Raw genomic sequence first — 13,721 nt, 5'->3', positions numbered from 1 at the left:
CACCAATGAATATCGTGACGTCATCGACCTAGATTCTAGACTTTGTCTTGCAAACTTTACTCTCGTTCATTATGAACCGATGGGAAGTCTTATAATTAATTTTGATCACTGAAATGGTGGTTTGATTTCGATATCAATGAATATTGAAGTGACACCAGAGTTTCAGTTTGAGTTACAGAAGCTAAAGCATCTTGGTAGTGTTATCTTTGGTGAAAGCAGCACGACAGACAACGCTACTATTGACAGAGATGTTGCAATCAAACCTTTATGATAATTTGTTAATAATCATTACACTTTTACATATAATGTAATAATGATTAAATCTTAAGTGGCTTTTACTAATATATAACGTCATATCGCAAACATACAGCACAATATTACTGAACGTTTTATTACAATTCAGATAGAATTCACCAACGATCAGATATTCGAACAGTCATGTTTTACTTCATTCCTCGTTTACTGCTCGCGTGCACTCACTGTAAACATTGTGGAGCAACGATTTTTACTGTCGTTTATTTTTTTTGTTTTTGTTTGTTATTTTTTAAAGTTATTGTTCCTTATAGAATTAACATAGCGATAGTAATACCATAGCGATTTTGAAGTGCAAATATCGGTAAATTTGAGATAATTTGTTTCTTAAGTGTCCAAACATGCATTGTGGCGTCTTAATTTCATTCTTGATTTTGAAAAAGAATGGTTTAAATTTTCCTTGAACAAAGTTGAGCAAAAGTGGAAGTCTTTAGCTTTCGAGTGACTCGCGTATTACTTAAACCAGCGTTTCTCTTTGTGTTCTGAGCCTAAAGACAAATACAGCTTCGCGCAGATTTTGGGTATGAGTGAAAACTTCTTGATATAACATGGTTATGCACGAGTAAGATGTTTGGCTTTGTTAAAAACGAGATGCTAGCGTGTTTCAAGTGTTTGCTGTCGCGTATTTCTCTGTTTGCTTTCTTTGCTCACGCAGCATTCATCTGCTTGAAAAGCACGGACATACTGCATCAAAGTAACTCGAACCACTAGGTGATGTTTTCTCTTTACTGCTTTCTAAGTTAAGCCTGTACTTGTATGAAATCATAGAGCAACACATCCGGATATGACGTTATGTACATTGAATTTAAACAGGCAAACTACGGTTTAGATTACGAAGCAAACGTGCCTTAAGTTTTATATTGTTCACTATCATTTTGAAATGTTTAGTGTTCACTAAGAAATCCATAAATCAAAAGAGATTTGTTTGTGTGCGGCAATTATTATAAACGTTTAAACATTGTCTGACTACATGACTAGCTTTCAATTCAATGTTGCGTCCAGGTTGACTATTAATCATTCTAGGCTGAGTGCGTCATGTTCAGTTGACTTTCTGTTTTGATACTGTATTTCGGGATTCGCATAACCGCGAATCTTTTGCATAACTGACTCTTTACCAAACTACCCTCATTTACAGACCACGTGCTTACAATTGGGTCAGATATATATGTTTGAAAAGAAATGTTGCCATTGATAACCATGAACATGTGTGCTATCAGCACCTCACAAATTAAATCCATCTGATTGATGAAGATGCGCACAGTTCGTGAAAAATGATTTTTTTTTATAATTACGCACCGTATTTACAAACGCTGCAGCAACTCAATTATCCAATGTTTAGTAGATAGCTCAAGATTGATCTTATCGGTAACGCAAAGCAGGTGCTATTATAGTTTGCCACTTGAAAATGTTCAAGTGCCACTGGATTCGATTCGTGGAATTCACAGACACTGTCAATAAATCATTTACTTGTAAGTGAATGCAATTTTACAAAATCACATGAAGACTAAAGGCAAAGAATGTACAAAAACTATTATTTATTTCCGCTGTTCCGATACATTCTCGAGATTTGCTTCAATACTTTCCTCAAAACATGAAATTTGTGATATCTTTGTAACAAGCTACATAAATGTTCAGTTTAAAAATGAACCGCTCTTTCAGATGTCATAGACTCGGATCATGAACTATATATATATATATATATATATATATATATTATATATATATATATATATATATATATATATATATATATATATATATATATATATAATGATCTTGTCCTATTTTAAATGTTTTCACCGTTCATGATCCGATTCTTTGACAACCTTCTGAAATACTGTTTGATTTTTCCAACGTATTCTAAGATTCTCAGTATTGCACACCGAACAAAAACATTTCATAGAATGCCATTATGTCAAAACATATAACGCAACATCGTGTCATATTTATCTGCCAAAGAATTACTATGGATCATTGTGTAAAATAGTTGAACATGTAAGTGTAGGTGGACCAATTTATCAGCTGTTTGAACATCAGTGCAAGTACATTATGAAATGACTTGTGTTTACGGACGAGTTATAAAAGAGTAATTTTCTATGAAAATGTCACCATGACATATTCAGCGTATGTCAACACGGAGTCTCCTTCGTAACTTTTTACTTTATTGAAGGCAAAGGCTTTCACAGATGCAGCTGATTTCGTGTATACGCAGAACTGGGAACATGTTTATCTATAGTGCCATTAAAACACGTTAAACAAGTTCACAAAATAGGCTTTGTGTGATCGCCTAACCGCAGCTGTAGTTGTCACAAAGGTTTTACATTTCATTCTGCGTTATTGCGATTTTTTCTTATTAGCACCTTCCCAAGGTTTGACACCAAAGGGACGAGTTCATCTCTTTGGTTTTTGTATTGTGCCGGCAAACTCAGCACTGGTTTTCACTGAAATTGTACAAATTTGGACAATAAAGCGGGTGCAATAGTAGCGAATGTTTATCACTACTGTGACTAGTTTGTTTGTATGTGGGCATGAAAGTCTATTTGATAAGCCTGGAGGAAAGTTCATGTACATCAAAACATACATTAATGTCTTTGAATTTGACTGGAATGTATACCAGCGCGTCTAACAGGAATCGCATAAGATACAACCTTGGCAAGGTCTAGGGTTGAGGTTAGTTTTTAGCATTGACTTACAAATGACACGCCACTCAGAAATTTAAAACCAAAGGTCGGACGATAGGGAGGGGAGGGCACGTAAAGTAGTCTTCCCGTTTACTATTAAGATCTTCAAGTATTGTTGTTTATGTTGTTGTTTTTGCTGCTGCTGCTACAGTAGTTGTTGTTGTTGTTGTTGTTGTTGTTGTTGTTGTTGTTGTTGTCTTTGTGCATATAAACTGAAAGAAAGGGCACTTATAGTGTTTTGCTTTGACGCACTGGCATTACGCGAACTAGACATATTGTCTAAAATGAGGTCTTGCCAACACTGTCAGGTGCAATTAACAGCTAAGCGGTAACATGAGTCAATCATAAAAAAATCAACTCTGCCAAAGTTGAAACATTGTCTAGCAGACGTAGTCTAAACAACACCACAACAAATGTCCAAGCACTGTCCAAGTCTTATCACTTGCTTTCAGGTGTAGTCGTTTTGACTACATCTGACCTGCTGTAAGACAATGTTTCAACTTTGGCAGAGTTGATTTCTCTATGGTAGACTGGAATTATTTCTCAGCTGATAATTACACATGGCAGTGTTAGCAACATCTCAATTTAGACAACATGTCTACTTCGCGTAATGCCAATGCTTCAAAGCAAACCATTGTATCAGCTGAACAGTAATTCCAGTCGATCACAGAGAAATCAACTATCATATGCCAAAGTTGAAACATTGTCTTGCAGGAGGTCAGATGTAGTCAAAACAACTACACCTGAAAGTAAGTGATATGACTTGGGCAGTGCGTGGACGTATGTGGTGGTGTTGTTTTGACTACGTCTGACCTCCTGCTAGACAATGTTTCGACTTTTGCAGAGTTGATTCCTTTATGATCGACTGATGTTACTGCTTAGCTGATAATTACATATGACAGAGTTGGCAACACCTCGATTTAGACAATATTTCTAGTTCGTCTAATGCCAATGCTTCAACGCAAACCACTGTAAATGCTTGAAAATTATCCGAATCATAGTTCTCTCTGTACCGACAGATTATAGCAACATCGTCAAATGGGGCAACTTGTACTCTACCTGAACACTCTCCCATACATACACAACTGATGCAACTGCCTCGAACGATAAAGCTGCCTAACCTCTATCCACGTTCTTAAGAAATATCAATTTTAATATTGACAAACGCGTGATTTCCCATGTTTGCTGTTCGGTACGTCTGCAAGGTACGTTCCGCTTTGCTGGGTTATGTCATGATTTGAATTCAAATTGAACCAATCGGATAGCCTGTGGCAGCTAGCCACCGTGACGTCCTCTAGTACAGGATACTTTATCGTTTAAAAATTGAAGGATCCATAACTGTTGATAAGGCCGTTGTCGATCCCTTAATTGGTTTTGTTTGGATTAAAACACGGCGTATTATTGCATGACGTGACAGCTAGTGTCATTAGCCGGTCATCGATTCGGCAATTGAGTTGTTTGTAAGAGAAAGTACTTCAACAACCGCTGAAGATCACTGATATCCGATAATGTCGCACACTCAGTGTGATGCTTATCAATGAATATAAACCAACTTGAAATAATACTTGTTGAAAATTATACATGCTGACTTGAATTTTAGTGCGGTTAAAGACTCCAGCTTGGCACGTTTTTGTAGACGCCATAGGGAAAGAAGTGACATATATTTGCCACATCGTAATCGTGAAAAGAAAGTGTTTTGCAGTTTGAATGGTCGAGGCTATGTCCTATGGCGTGAATGATAATATTGACTTTTTAAGGATTTCGACTATATCGTATGTGATATGCTCAAGGAATCCAATAATGAACTTGTCAAATAGAGTGTATAGCTATGGAATGTAGAGTTTCAGTTTTAATCGATTACAATAACACGTGTACGCGATTTTCCTGAAGTTGAAAGACTGTTCTTAACTATTTTTTTATAAAACCAACAATCATACATATTAAAAACCTTGTATTGTCCTAACAGCATTTCACAACTGACAAAATCGAGCAATACACACAACAGACCGTTTTCAAAAGTAGAAAACCTACGAAGGAGAACAACATCACCTTGTCAAGAAAGAAGCCACATGCATGTCTGATATCAAGTAGTCATTTTCGACATGGCTTGTCATTGAAGGTAGTTAGCGCCTCGTCAGTGAAAGATTTAAACTTTTGCTCGAACTCTAATCAATGAAATTCTTAGCCATCCTAATCCGTGGCACATTTCGGCCAACAAACCATTTTGCACCTTCTGAAAAGAAAATCGAAATGGAGACTATCAGTTAATTTTCAATTTTCAAATGGTTTAATCATCTTCATTAACTTTTAGGCCTATTTTTAAATTTCCTTGGTCTGAGATTTATATGTAGGAAATAGGTATATGCTGCTGTGAGGATGGCACTTGGCGGCTATTCAAATTTCCCTCTAAAAACTTTATTTCCCACAATGTATACTTCCGTTTTCCCTTCATTTTCCTATTTTATTTTGGGCATGACAGCTGATAGTATCTAATATCTTTGGCCTAGGAATTAATGCATCAAATTGTGACAGTTATTTGCGCGGGCAACTTGTTGTAATGGATAGAGTAACGAACAACTGTGTTGCCGCCGGAAAGGAAAGTCCGATACAATCAGTTTTACCTGACCTGCTAAAGTTTTGCGCGCTTCCGTTCACGTCGCAAACTTGTACGTCGTAAAAATTGTGACAGCCATCAGCCCAAACAGAGTGCAGCATCAACATTTAATTTTATCTCAGCTGTCAATCTTTGTACTAAATGATGTTCTCCGCATAATGATCTAAGTGCCCCGTCCTAGTTTATAACCGTGTGCCGGCCCACTTTATGGATTGCATTCACTACAACCCGATCAAAATCTTGACCTTGAAGGTTTTTGATATCATGTTTGAGAAAGTCTCGTCGTACACTTCGTTCAGAGATACCACTTGCCCTGGGCAAAACATTTTGGAGATGAACACGTATTTCGCGGTGACTTCTTCCTTTATCAATCATTTCTTGAATTTCTTGCGGCTGAACGCACCAACTTAAATTCATTGCCTGAAGTACACGTACTCTACCCACAAAAGAACAGGGTTTGCTTCTCTTCCAGTATAACTATGTCGGTCATGAGACGATGATATTCACGCTAATTTTTAAAATTATCTTGTGCAATTATCGTTGCCGAAGCCCCCAAGTACATTTATTACACCTCAATGTCAATTCAATATATTTATTTCCACCATAGTATCAAAAATTCCGAAGACACTGCTCCAAGCCCCAAATGAAATGGGAAGATTGGATATTTAGTGGGAAATAGAGTTTGTCAGAGGCGCAATTTGAATGGCCGCAAAGTGCCATCCCCACTGCAGTATTCACCTGTTTTTTATATTTCAATCTCAGACCAAGGATTTTAGATTTAAAAATAGGCCTAAAAATTAATAACCAAGATGATAAACCATTTGAAAATTGAAAATTAGTTCCATTTCGATTTTGTTTTTGAAGGTGCGAATTGTTTAGTTTTTGGGGGGTTTTTTGGTCTGTTTTTTTTTGGGTTTTTTTTGGTTTTTTTTGGTTTTTTGGAGGGGGGTTGGCCGAAATGTGCCTCGGATTCATTCTCTTATACCAAATCAAGAATAACAATCAGGGGTCAGCGTGCAAAGTCTTTGCTAGAGAACAAATAATCTAACATACCAATATTTGAAATTCAAAATGACCGCTATCCCCGTATATCTCTACGAGGAAAGATAAAATTTTTTTTGAATTTCGAAAAACTGAAGCTGTAAAAATGTTTCTTACTTCAAGAGCTTTAAAATGAACCCCCACAAGAGGTAGATCAGAAACTAATTGTAAAAGTTTGAGAGTCCGAATATCTGTCACTAAGGCGCATTCTACCATAAAGGCGAACATATCAGGTTTGTTAATTTGCGACAAACACTGAATACTGTCTGACTTCGAGACTTCGTCTTCTTAGAAACGCACGGTCACTTTGGGAAATACTCCACCAAGAAATACCATAATATTGCCAGTAAGTAATCGGCAATCTAAAGGGAAACAGAAATGATGGTTGAAGTTTTGATAAAATACCAACAGCTATATACCTCGGTGTACACACTGTCACAACATTACTAGTTTATTTCAAGCAAGCAATCCTTTGATTAAAAAACCGAAGCAAACGATTGAAAAATTGTTTTATTCATAGAATCAACATTTATTATACAGAATATTTCTTTTATGATAAGCTATGCAGGTTTTAACATAAATGATTTATGATAAGCTATGCAAATTTTAACATAATATGCAGATTTACAAAGCGTTGTAAATTTTCAACTAAATGTATAGGTTTACTGACTCAAAACTTTTCCGAATATCAAGCACTGTTGCCAATACACCCTGTGGGAAAATGCTGCAACTGTAGACTTGCTTGGTTTGTTAGCTTGTTGTCGAAGTCTTCATTGCTTGTTAACATGCAGCAAACGTACAAGAGACTTTAAGACATTTTACAAGAAACTGTGGTTTTCTTTTTCAGTTTGAACTTTGGGATCGCCTGTAAACTAACACAAAATCTAGCTCAATTTACGAATTGATGTCCTGCGTGCACTTGGACGCTTTTTTTGTTCTTTTTCTCGAAACCATTTAACTGCCTCCAAAGTTTATATTGATTTATATCTTTTTCCATTTTTTTCGAGAAGGAAACTTTAAGCATATGACATGTGAAAAGAAGTGCGAAGAATGAGAACTCCTATTAGAATTACGTAAACGATGCAGGCACATTTGCATAGTGGTGAACGATGATGTGCAAGAAAAAATAATGAACATTCTCAGTGTTTCAATGGATTTGTTACATGGTTAATAATTATCGAATTTGAGTACTGGCATTGACGTTCAAGTTGTACCACTTCTACGGCGTGCAAAAGCACAGACGAGTGTAATTTATCCAATATTTACAACCATTGACTGAGTAATCGCTATTTTCCAAATCTTCGATTTACAATATCATATCGCGGGTCGTGTTCGCCGACATTATGCTTGACATATATACAGCGCACTTTTATTTGTGACGTAGACCGCATTTGAATGTGACGTACGTGTACATTTTCTCGTGACGTAACGATTGTTACTGGATATGTGACGTTCCAACAAACACAAGCGAGTGCAACATACTAGTATTTAATCGAGCTTCGATTTATGAAAATTAAACTTAATTTTTTTATGATGTATGTGTTGCCCATGTGTCGGGGAAAACGTCATAAATCGTCATTTTTAGAATGAACAAGTTATAAAAAGCATTGTTCAAAATATACAGACAAATTTCTTGCAGATTTCGAACACGTACCAAAGTCAATGAATAAATGAATGTACGCATTTTGACTCGGAACACTAGATATATTAAGGGAATTTTTACAGATACAGTTATTTATAACCATGAAATGTTCTCTAAAATTACAGCTTATTTATATAAAAAATTACAGGGCTGGACGTGATGATTTTGTATTCTACAATAATAATTTTACTCCATATGATGTATATTATGCGATAGTTTCAATATTTTCATCGATAATTACATCCTTCTTACTCGTCTTGTCTTCAACCGGCGATTCTCCCTTGAGCCAGTATGTCGTCACCAAACCTTTACCCTGGCACGAAAAACAAAAGTTGCTGATTATAGTGCTGGTATATCTAAATAGTAAATCGCACTACAGTATGTTACACGTACATATCACTCTTGAAAGGATTTAGATAGGCCAGTCTTTGCCTTGTGTAAGAATTCTAGGACGTATACTTCTCTGAGGAGCAGCAGTTATTGAATATGCCCCCATGACTATTACACTGCTATCTTCGCTGCATGCATACGATGTACAAGTGACTCTTTACGCTCAACAAGGCTATTTACCACTCCGTCTGTAACTTGGAGTAGCGTTTCTAAGACGAAGCTTACATCTATACCCGGATACTACATCCAATCACGTTTATACCTTCCAGAACTTCTATCGGAAGAAATGTTTCTTAAAAGTAATGATCACAGTAAGCACGATATTTTCAGGGAGTATTTGTCCGTATCCATTGAGATAGAGAGTGCTTGTTGCCAACATTGAGTTTATCTATATTAACCAAGATAGGGAGTACTCGTGTTCATTTTTATTATTTCATGGTGAATGAGAGTTTTCCAGGCATAAAATAATGACTTTACCTTCATCGAGATTTCTCCACGAAGCTCCAATATAAAACCTCCAATTGCATTTAAAGTGTTGCAAGTCGATGCACTAATGTGTATTTTCAGAGCTAAAAGAGAAGGGGGAAAGGTTTCAATTAATGTGGCAGGCTTTTAAGATGTAGCATTTGAAGGGATTCGTAAAAGATATGTTCCCATGTCAACACCTTAACACTTCTTTCATCTGACGACGATGTTTTTTTTCCAAGAGAGTATGGAGTCTGATTAAGTGGTATTTTCGCGAACAAACAAAGTAACTTATGAGGTCAGACATTTCGTTGCCACTTATTTCAAAAACATTATCATCAACTGCCTTGTACATGAATAACAGGATCCTACAGAGATCGCGTGCGGGTAGAATCCTTTTGGGAGGAAAGTCTCAGACACAATTAATTTCTTTGAGCGGTATACTTTACATAATGTACACATATAGATACAAACAGATAGACAGACATAGATAGAGATAGAGATACTAAATACATACATACATACATACATACATACATACATACATACATACATACATACATACATACATACATACATACATACATACATACATACATACATACATACATACATACATACATACATACATACATACATACATACATACATACATACATACATACATACATACGTGTGTACACGTACGTACAGTTCTCTCTAATCAAAATCAGCCAGCATAGTTTTCCTTTGAAACGTAGTCAAAGTGTTCTCAGACTAAGTCTAAGATACGTCGGTATTCTGCGATGTTATTGCCGTCAATAATTTCCGGTGTGAAATTAACGGTGTAGTAAGCAATGCGCAAACGACTTAATATTAAAAAATGTATGTCGTTAAATGCAGATGTCATCATTATCCGACGTTTGGCAACCATAAAGTGTAATATAGAATATACATTTTATTCTAGTTTTACACTAGCATGTAAATCTGGTGAGTGAGAAAGCCATGAAAAGCCAGAATTTCGATGATCCAAAATACATATTCAAGAATTGCATGTTTCTGTTCACCATATTCACCTTCCCCATTTGACTCCATCCTCGAAGCCGTGTTGACGGTGTCTCCAAACAGACAGTAGCGTGGCATTTTCAGTCCCACCACTCCAGCCACGACCGAACCTGTTAAAATGGCGGGGAGATTCGGAAATTACTTTTACGGTTACAGGTATGCAGTGACGATCAGCGGGTCCAAGGGTTAGAATATTGATAGAAGAAAAGTGATAACTTGAGTAATCGTTTGTAATCGTAAATATTGAAGTTTTTGTAGAAGATATTGAAGTTTGTGTCGTAAATATTGAACTTCTGCATGTCGTAACTTAGGGAGCGACCATTCTCATTTTAAAGATAAACGTATTTCTTCATCAATGTTGATGTAATAAACTTGAGTAGGTCCGACCAGCAGGTGAGGACAATGGTCGTCTGAAATCGAGTTCAAGGTGACTGCGTGCAGGTCGTGTAAATCTATATCTGAAGTTAACCTATAATCTTGATTCTGTACATACAAGGGAAAACAAGCTAACACCTGCAAGATTTTTGCGAATAAAATCTCACGCAAGGAGAAGATACCAATCCTGTCTATCGCTTTCAAGCCACAGTGACTTGAATTTGCGCAGTATCACATACATCAGACAAGTCTATAACGCGTAAAGATACATGCTGTTCAGTTCGATTATGAATACATTTACGTATCGAATGACACACGAACGGCCTAATTGGTATTCCAAGAAAATCACTCGTAAGCGCATTCACTGGCAATTTCATCTGTGATACAGATATGTCAATGCGCCTTTCTCTTGACCTATTTTTATTTCCGCATGTGAGCTGAGGCTTGATGTGTGTTTTTTTCAAAAGTCCACATAATAATTTAAGGTGAAAATCTTCGAAACCAAATGTATTCCTACACAATTCCCTCCTTCTTGCATTTATATTGCAAAATTCCATACTAAAAACATTGGTATACGAAGAAAATTGATATTTTGAATAAGCATTGTAAAATAAAATACAGAAAAAAGATATCTTCTTAGTCATCTATTTTCAAGTTGAACAAAAAACCAAAAACATAAATCTCACTTTTAATGCATCGACATTACCTTGGATTAAATATGGGATAAACACGGAAAGTACATGTAACACCCTAAAGTAACAATGATGTCAAAATCTAATTGAAATCCTGGTTTGCTACAGTCAACAGCAAGTATTTAATATATACCTGTATGAATTCCTATCCGAAGCTTTAACTTTTCTTCCGGTCTGTGTCTTATTTTAAAAGTCTCCACGCTTTCCAGCAAGCGTAGGGCCATTCTTGAGATTTCCCGTGCGTGTAGGTTGCCATTGGTGATGGGCAGGCCCGAGACGACCATATAGGCATCTCCTATCGTCTCGACCTTCAAGAAACGACGTTAAGATAGTTCGTCACGGGGCTTTGAATGTGATAGATACGTGTAATTAGTCTCGCCGCTGGCGGCGAAAACGTAGGCGATATCAAAAGGGTACGGGCGATGAAAGAAATAGCTCGAGATAAATACTCCACAATCAAGTAAGACCTGAGGTAGGTAATTGTCTGAGGTGCAAGCTACGGTTGACGGTATTGAAAATGCAATACACTGAGTAGGAGGTCGACCCTTAATAAGGCAACGCTAATAACAGCAGAAAAATTGTATGATGATTGCTTATGTACGGTTAGATGGTTGACATGTATGACGCCATGGTAGGCAAATAGACATTTCAAATAAATGAAGGAGCGTTCATTCAATACACTGAATAGAAAAACAATCATCCATAATTGTTGAACATTTCTAGGGTTTCCTAAATGAACATATTCAAAGTGTATTTCCATCACATTTCAAAAATTGCCCCTCTGAATTTGAAGAATCCTTTCTTTTGCATCACTCGTGTTCCTGAATCAGTTCTTTTGTCATTTGCATTTGCACTAGCCGTTGGCCACGATTGATTAAAAGTCCTACTTAAATATCGTACCATTCGAGTCATATGATTCGTGACCAGGGTCCGATGACGCATAGCATAGATTGTGTAAAGCGTCAAACGAAATTTCGTATTGTCGTATACTGTATTTTGTTGACCTAATTTCTTATCGAAATATTAAAGTTCGGAAGATAACATCTCGATAGGTAGATGGTGGATTATGAGAGAGTGAGAGAGACAGAGACAGAGACAGAGACAGACAGACAGACAGATAGATAGATAGAGAGACAGAGAGACAGAGACAAGGACACAAAGAGAGACAGACAGACAAACAGACAAACCGTTGGTCGGACTGAGGGGCGATGATAAGGACAGAGGAAAAGTAAAGAGGCCGAAAACAAATGGACAGAAATAATAAAAACAATACGAACAGATAAACAACTAAGTCAAAAAGAAGCGATCGATGATGATACACTTTGCACAGATATAGAGTCACCATTGACAAAATAGGTTGTCTAGTGAAAACAAGATAATTTAGTGTCGTATTTTGATTCAAACCTGCCCACCTTGTACACGTCAAAATGATCAATAATTGCGTCAAAGCAGGTGTATAGGTCATTGAGCAAATCGACCACTTGCAAGGGAGTACTGGCCGCCGATAGTGACGTAAAACCAACGATATCACTGAAGAAAATGGTAACGCTATCGAAGGCTTCTGCGTCCACAGATTTGCCTTGTTTCAGTTGCTCTGCTACAGATCTAGAAAGACAAAATAATTTCAAATTGATAAAATGAATATATTTATACAAAGAATAGGTTTGATTTTCACCGTCAATCGACATCGGCTGGTGTTGTCAACAGATATCAAAATACCTTCAGAGTATATCTGGGCAGGTGAGACACGTGACATTTTGCCCAGCGCCCTCACAAGTTTACTGTGGTTGCCCTGTTGTCGATCATACCGATCCTGATCAATTTGAGGTCGGTAATTAAATTGAATAAAGAGGTCAAATCTGAAAGTTTTTTGCGAAGATTTTTATTGGTTTCAAAGAATGCTACTTTTAAATAAGCTTACCCTTGCATATTTCAATTGTCGAGTTGTGATTTTATAGAACATTATCAGAAGACTGCATGTATTTGAATTTCTGTCGGGTTACATCATCGATCAGCTACGGACTGGATGGGGAAACTTACATTAGTGGTCTCAAAATAAACTCTTTTTGGCACGCGTATTCTCATGACGCAGTATTAGTGAAGCCTTCTACGGCGATACCACCAAGTCAAGGCAAGTTTCCAAACACAAGGGTAGCCTTCAGTTAGAGTGCCATCGGCCGATAAGACAAATTTGCTGTAGGACTCGTGGTTTCTCAGGAAATGTACAATTGGCATTGATCTGAAACCTTTAATGACCCACAGAATTTAACAGTCGTGCTGTAGAACACACAATTGGTATTCTTGGCACGATTTGAACTACTTTGGCATCATTGCAATGTGCACATGATGCGATCATTCAAATATAGGGCAAATCGTATTTCTGTTGAAATTCAAATCACTTCATTTTAAATATTAAAAGCCCTTTACACGAATGGATCATCCAAATTATTTATATTTCTCTCTTT

At 36.8% G+C, this 13,721-nt stretch overlaps 1 protein-coding gene across 1 annotated transcript in view; it reads right to left on the bottom strand.

The window, feature by feature from the left end:
- Window positions 1-7,140: 7,140 nt before the first annotated feature.
- Window positions 7,141-13,721, bottom strand: part of LOC139118659 (atrial natriuretic peptide receptor 1-like) — a 44,817-nt gene continuing 38,236 nt past the window's right edge. The window contains exons 17-21 of the mRNA XM_070682076.1: window positions 12,669-12,861; window positions 11,390-11,564; window positions 10,201-10,299; window positions 9,158-9,249; window positions 7,141-8,603 (exon numbers count right to left, since the gene is read on the bottom strand). Coding sequence (XP_070538177.1) covers window positions 8,496-8,603; window positions 9,158-9,249; window positions 10,201-10,299; window positions 11,390-11,564; window positions 12,669-12,861 — 667 coding nt within the window. The 3' untranslated portion in view covers window positions 7,141-8,495. The remainder of the gene's footprint in view (window positions 8,604-9,157; window positions 9,250-10,200; window positions 10,300-11,389; window positions 11,565-12,668; window positions 12,862-13,721) is intronic.

The sequence above is a fragment of the Ptychodera flava genome, chromosome 19, assembly GCF_041260155.1.
Source record: "Ptychodera flava strain L36383 chromosome 19, AS_Pfla_20210202, whole genome shotgun sequence".
In the NCBI taxonomy this organism is placed as follows: Eukaryota; Metazoa; Hemichordata; class Enteropneusta; family Ptychoderidae; genus Ptychodera; species Ptychodera flava.
Note: the sequence above shows the minus strand (reverse complement) of the source record. Positions and strands in the feature narration are given on the sequence as shown.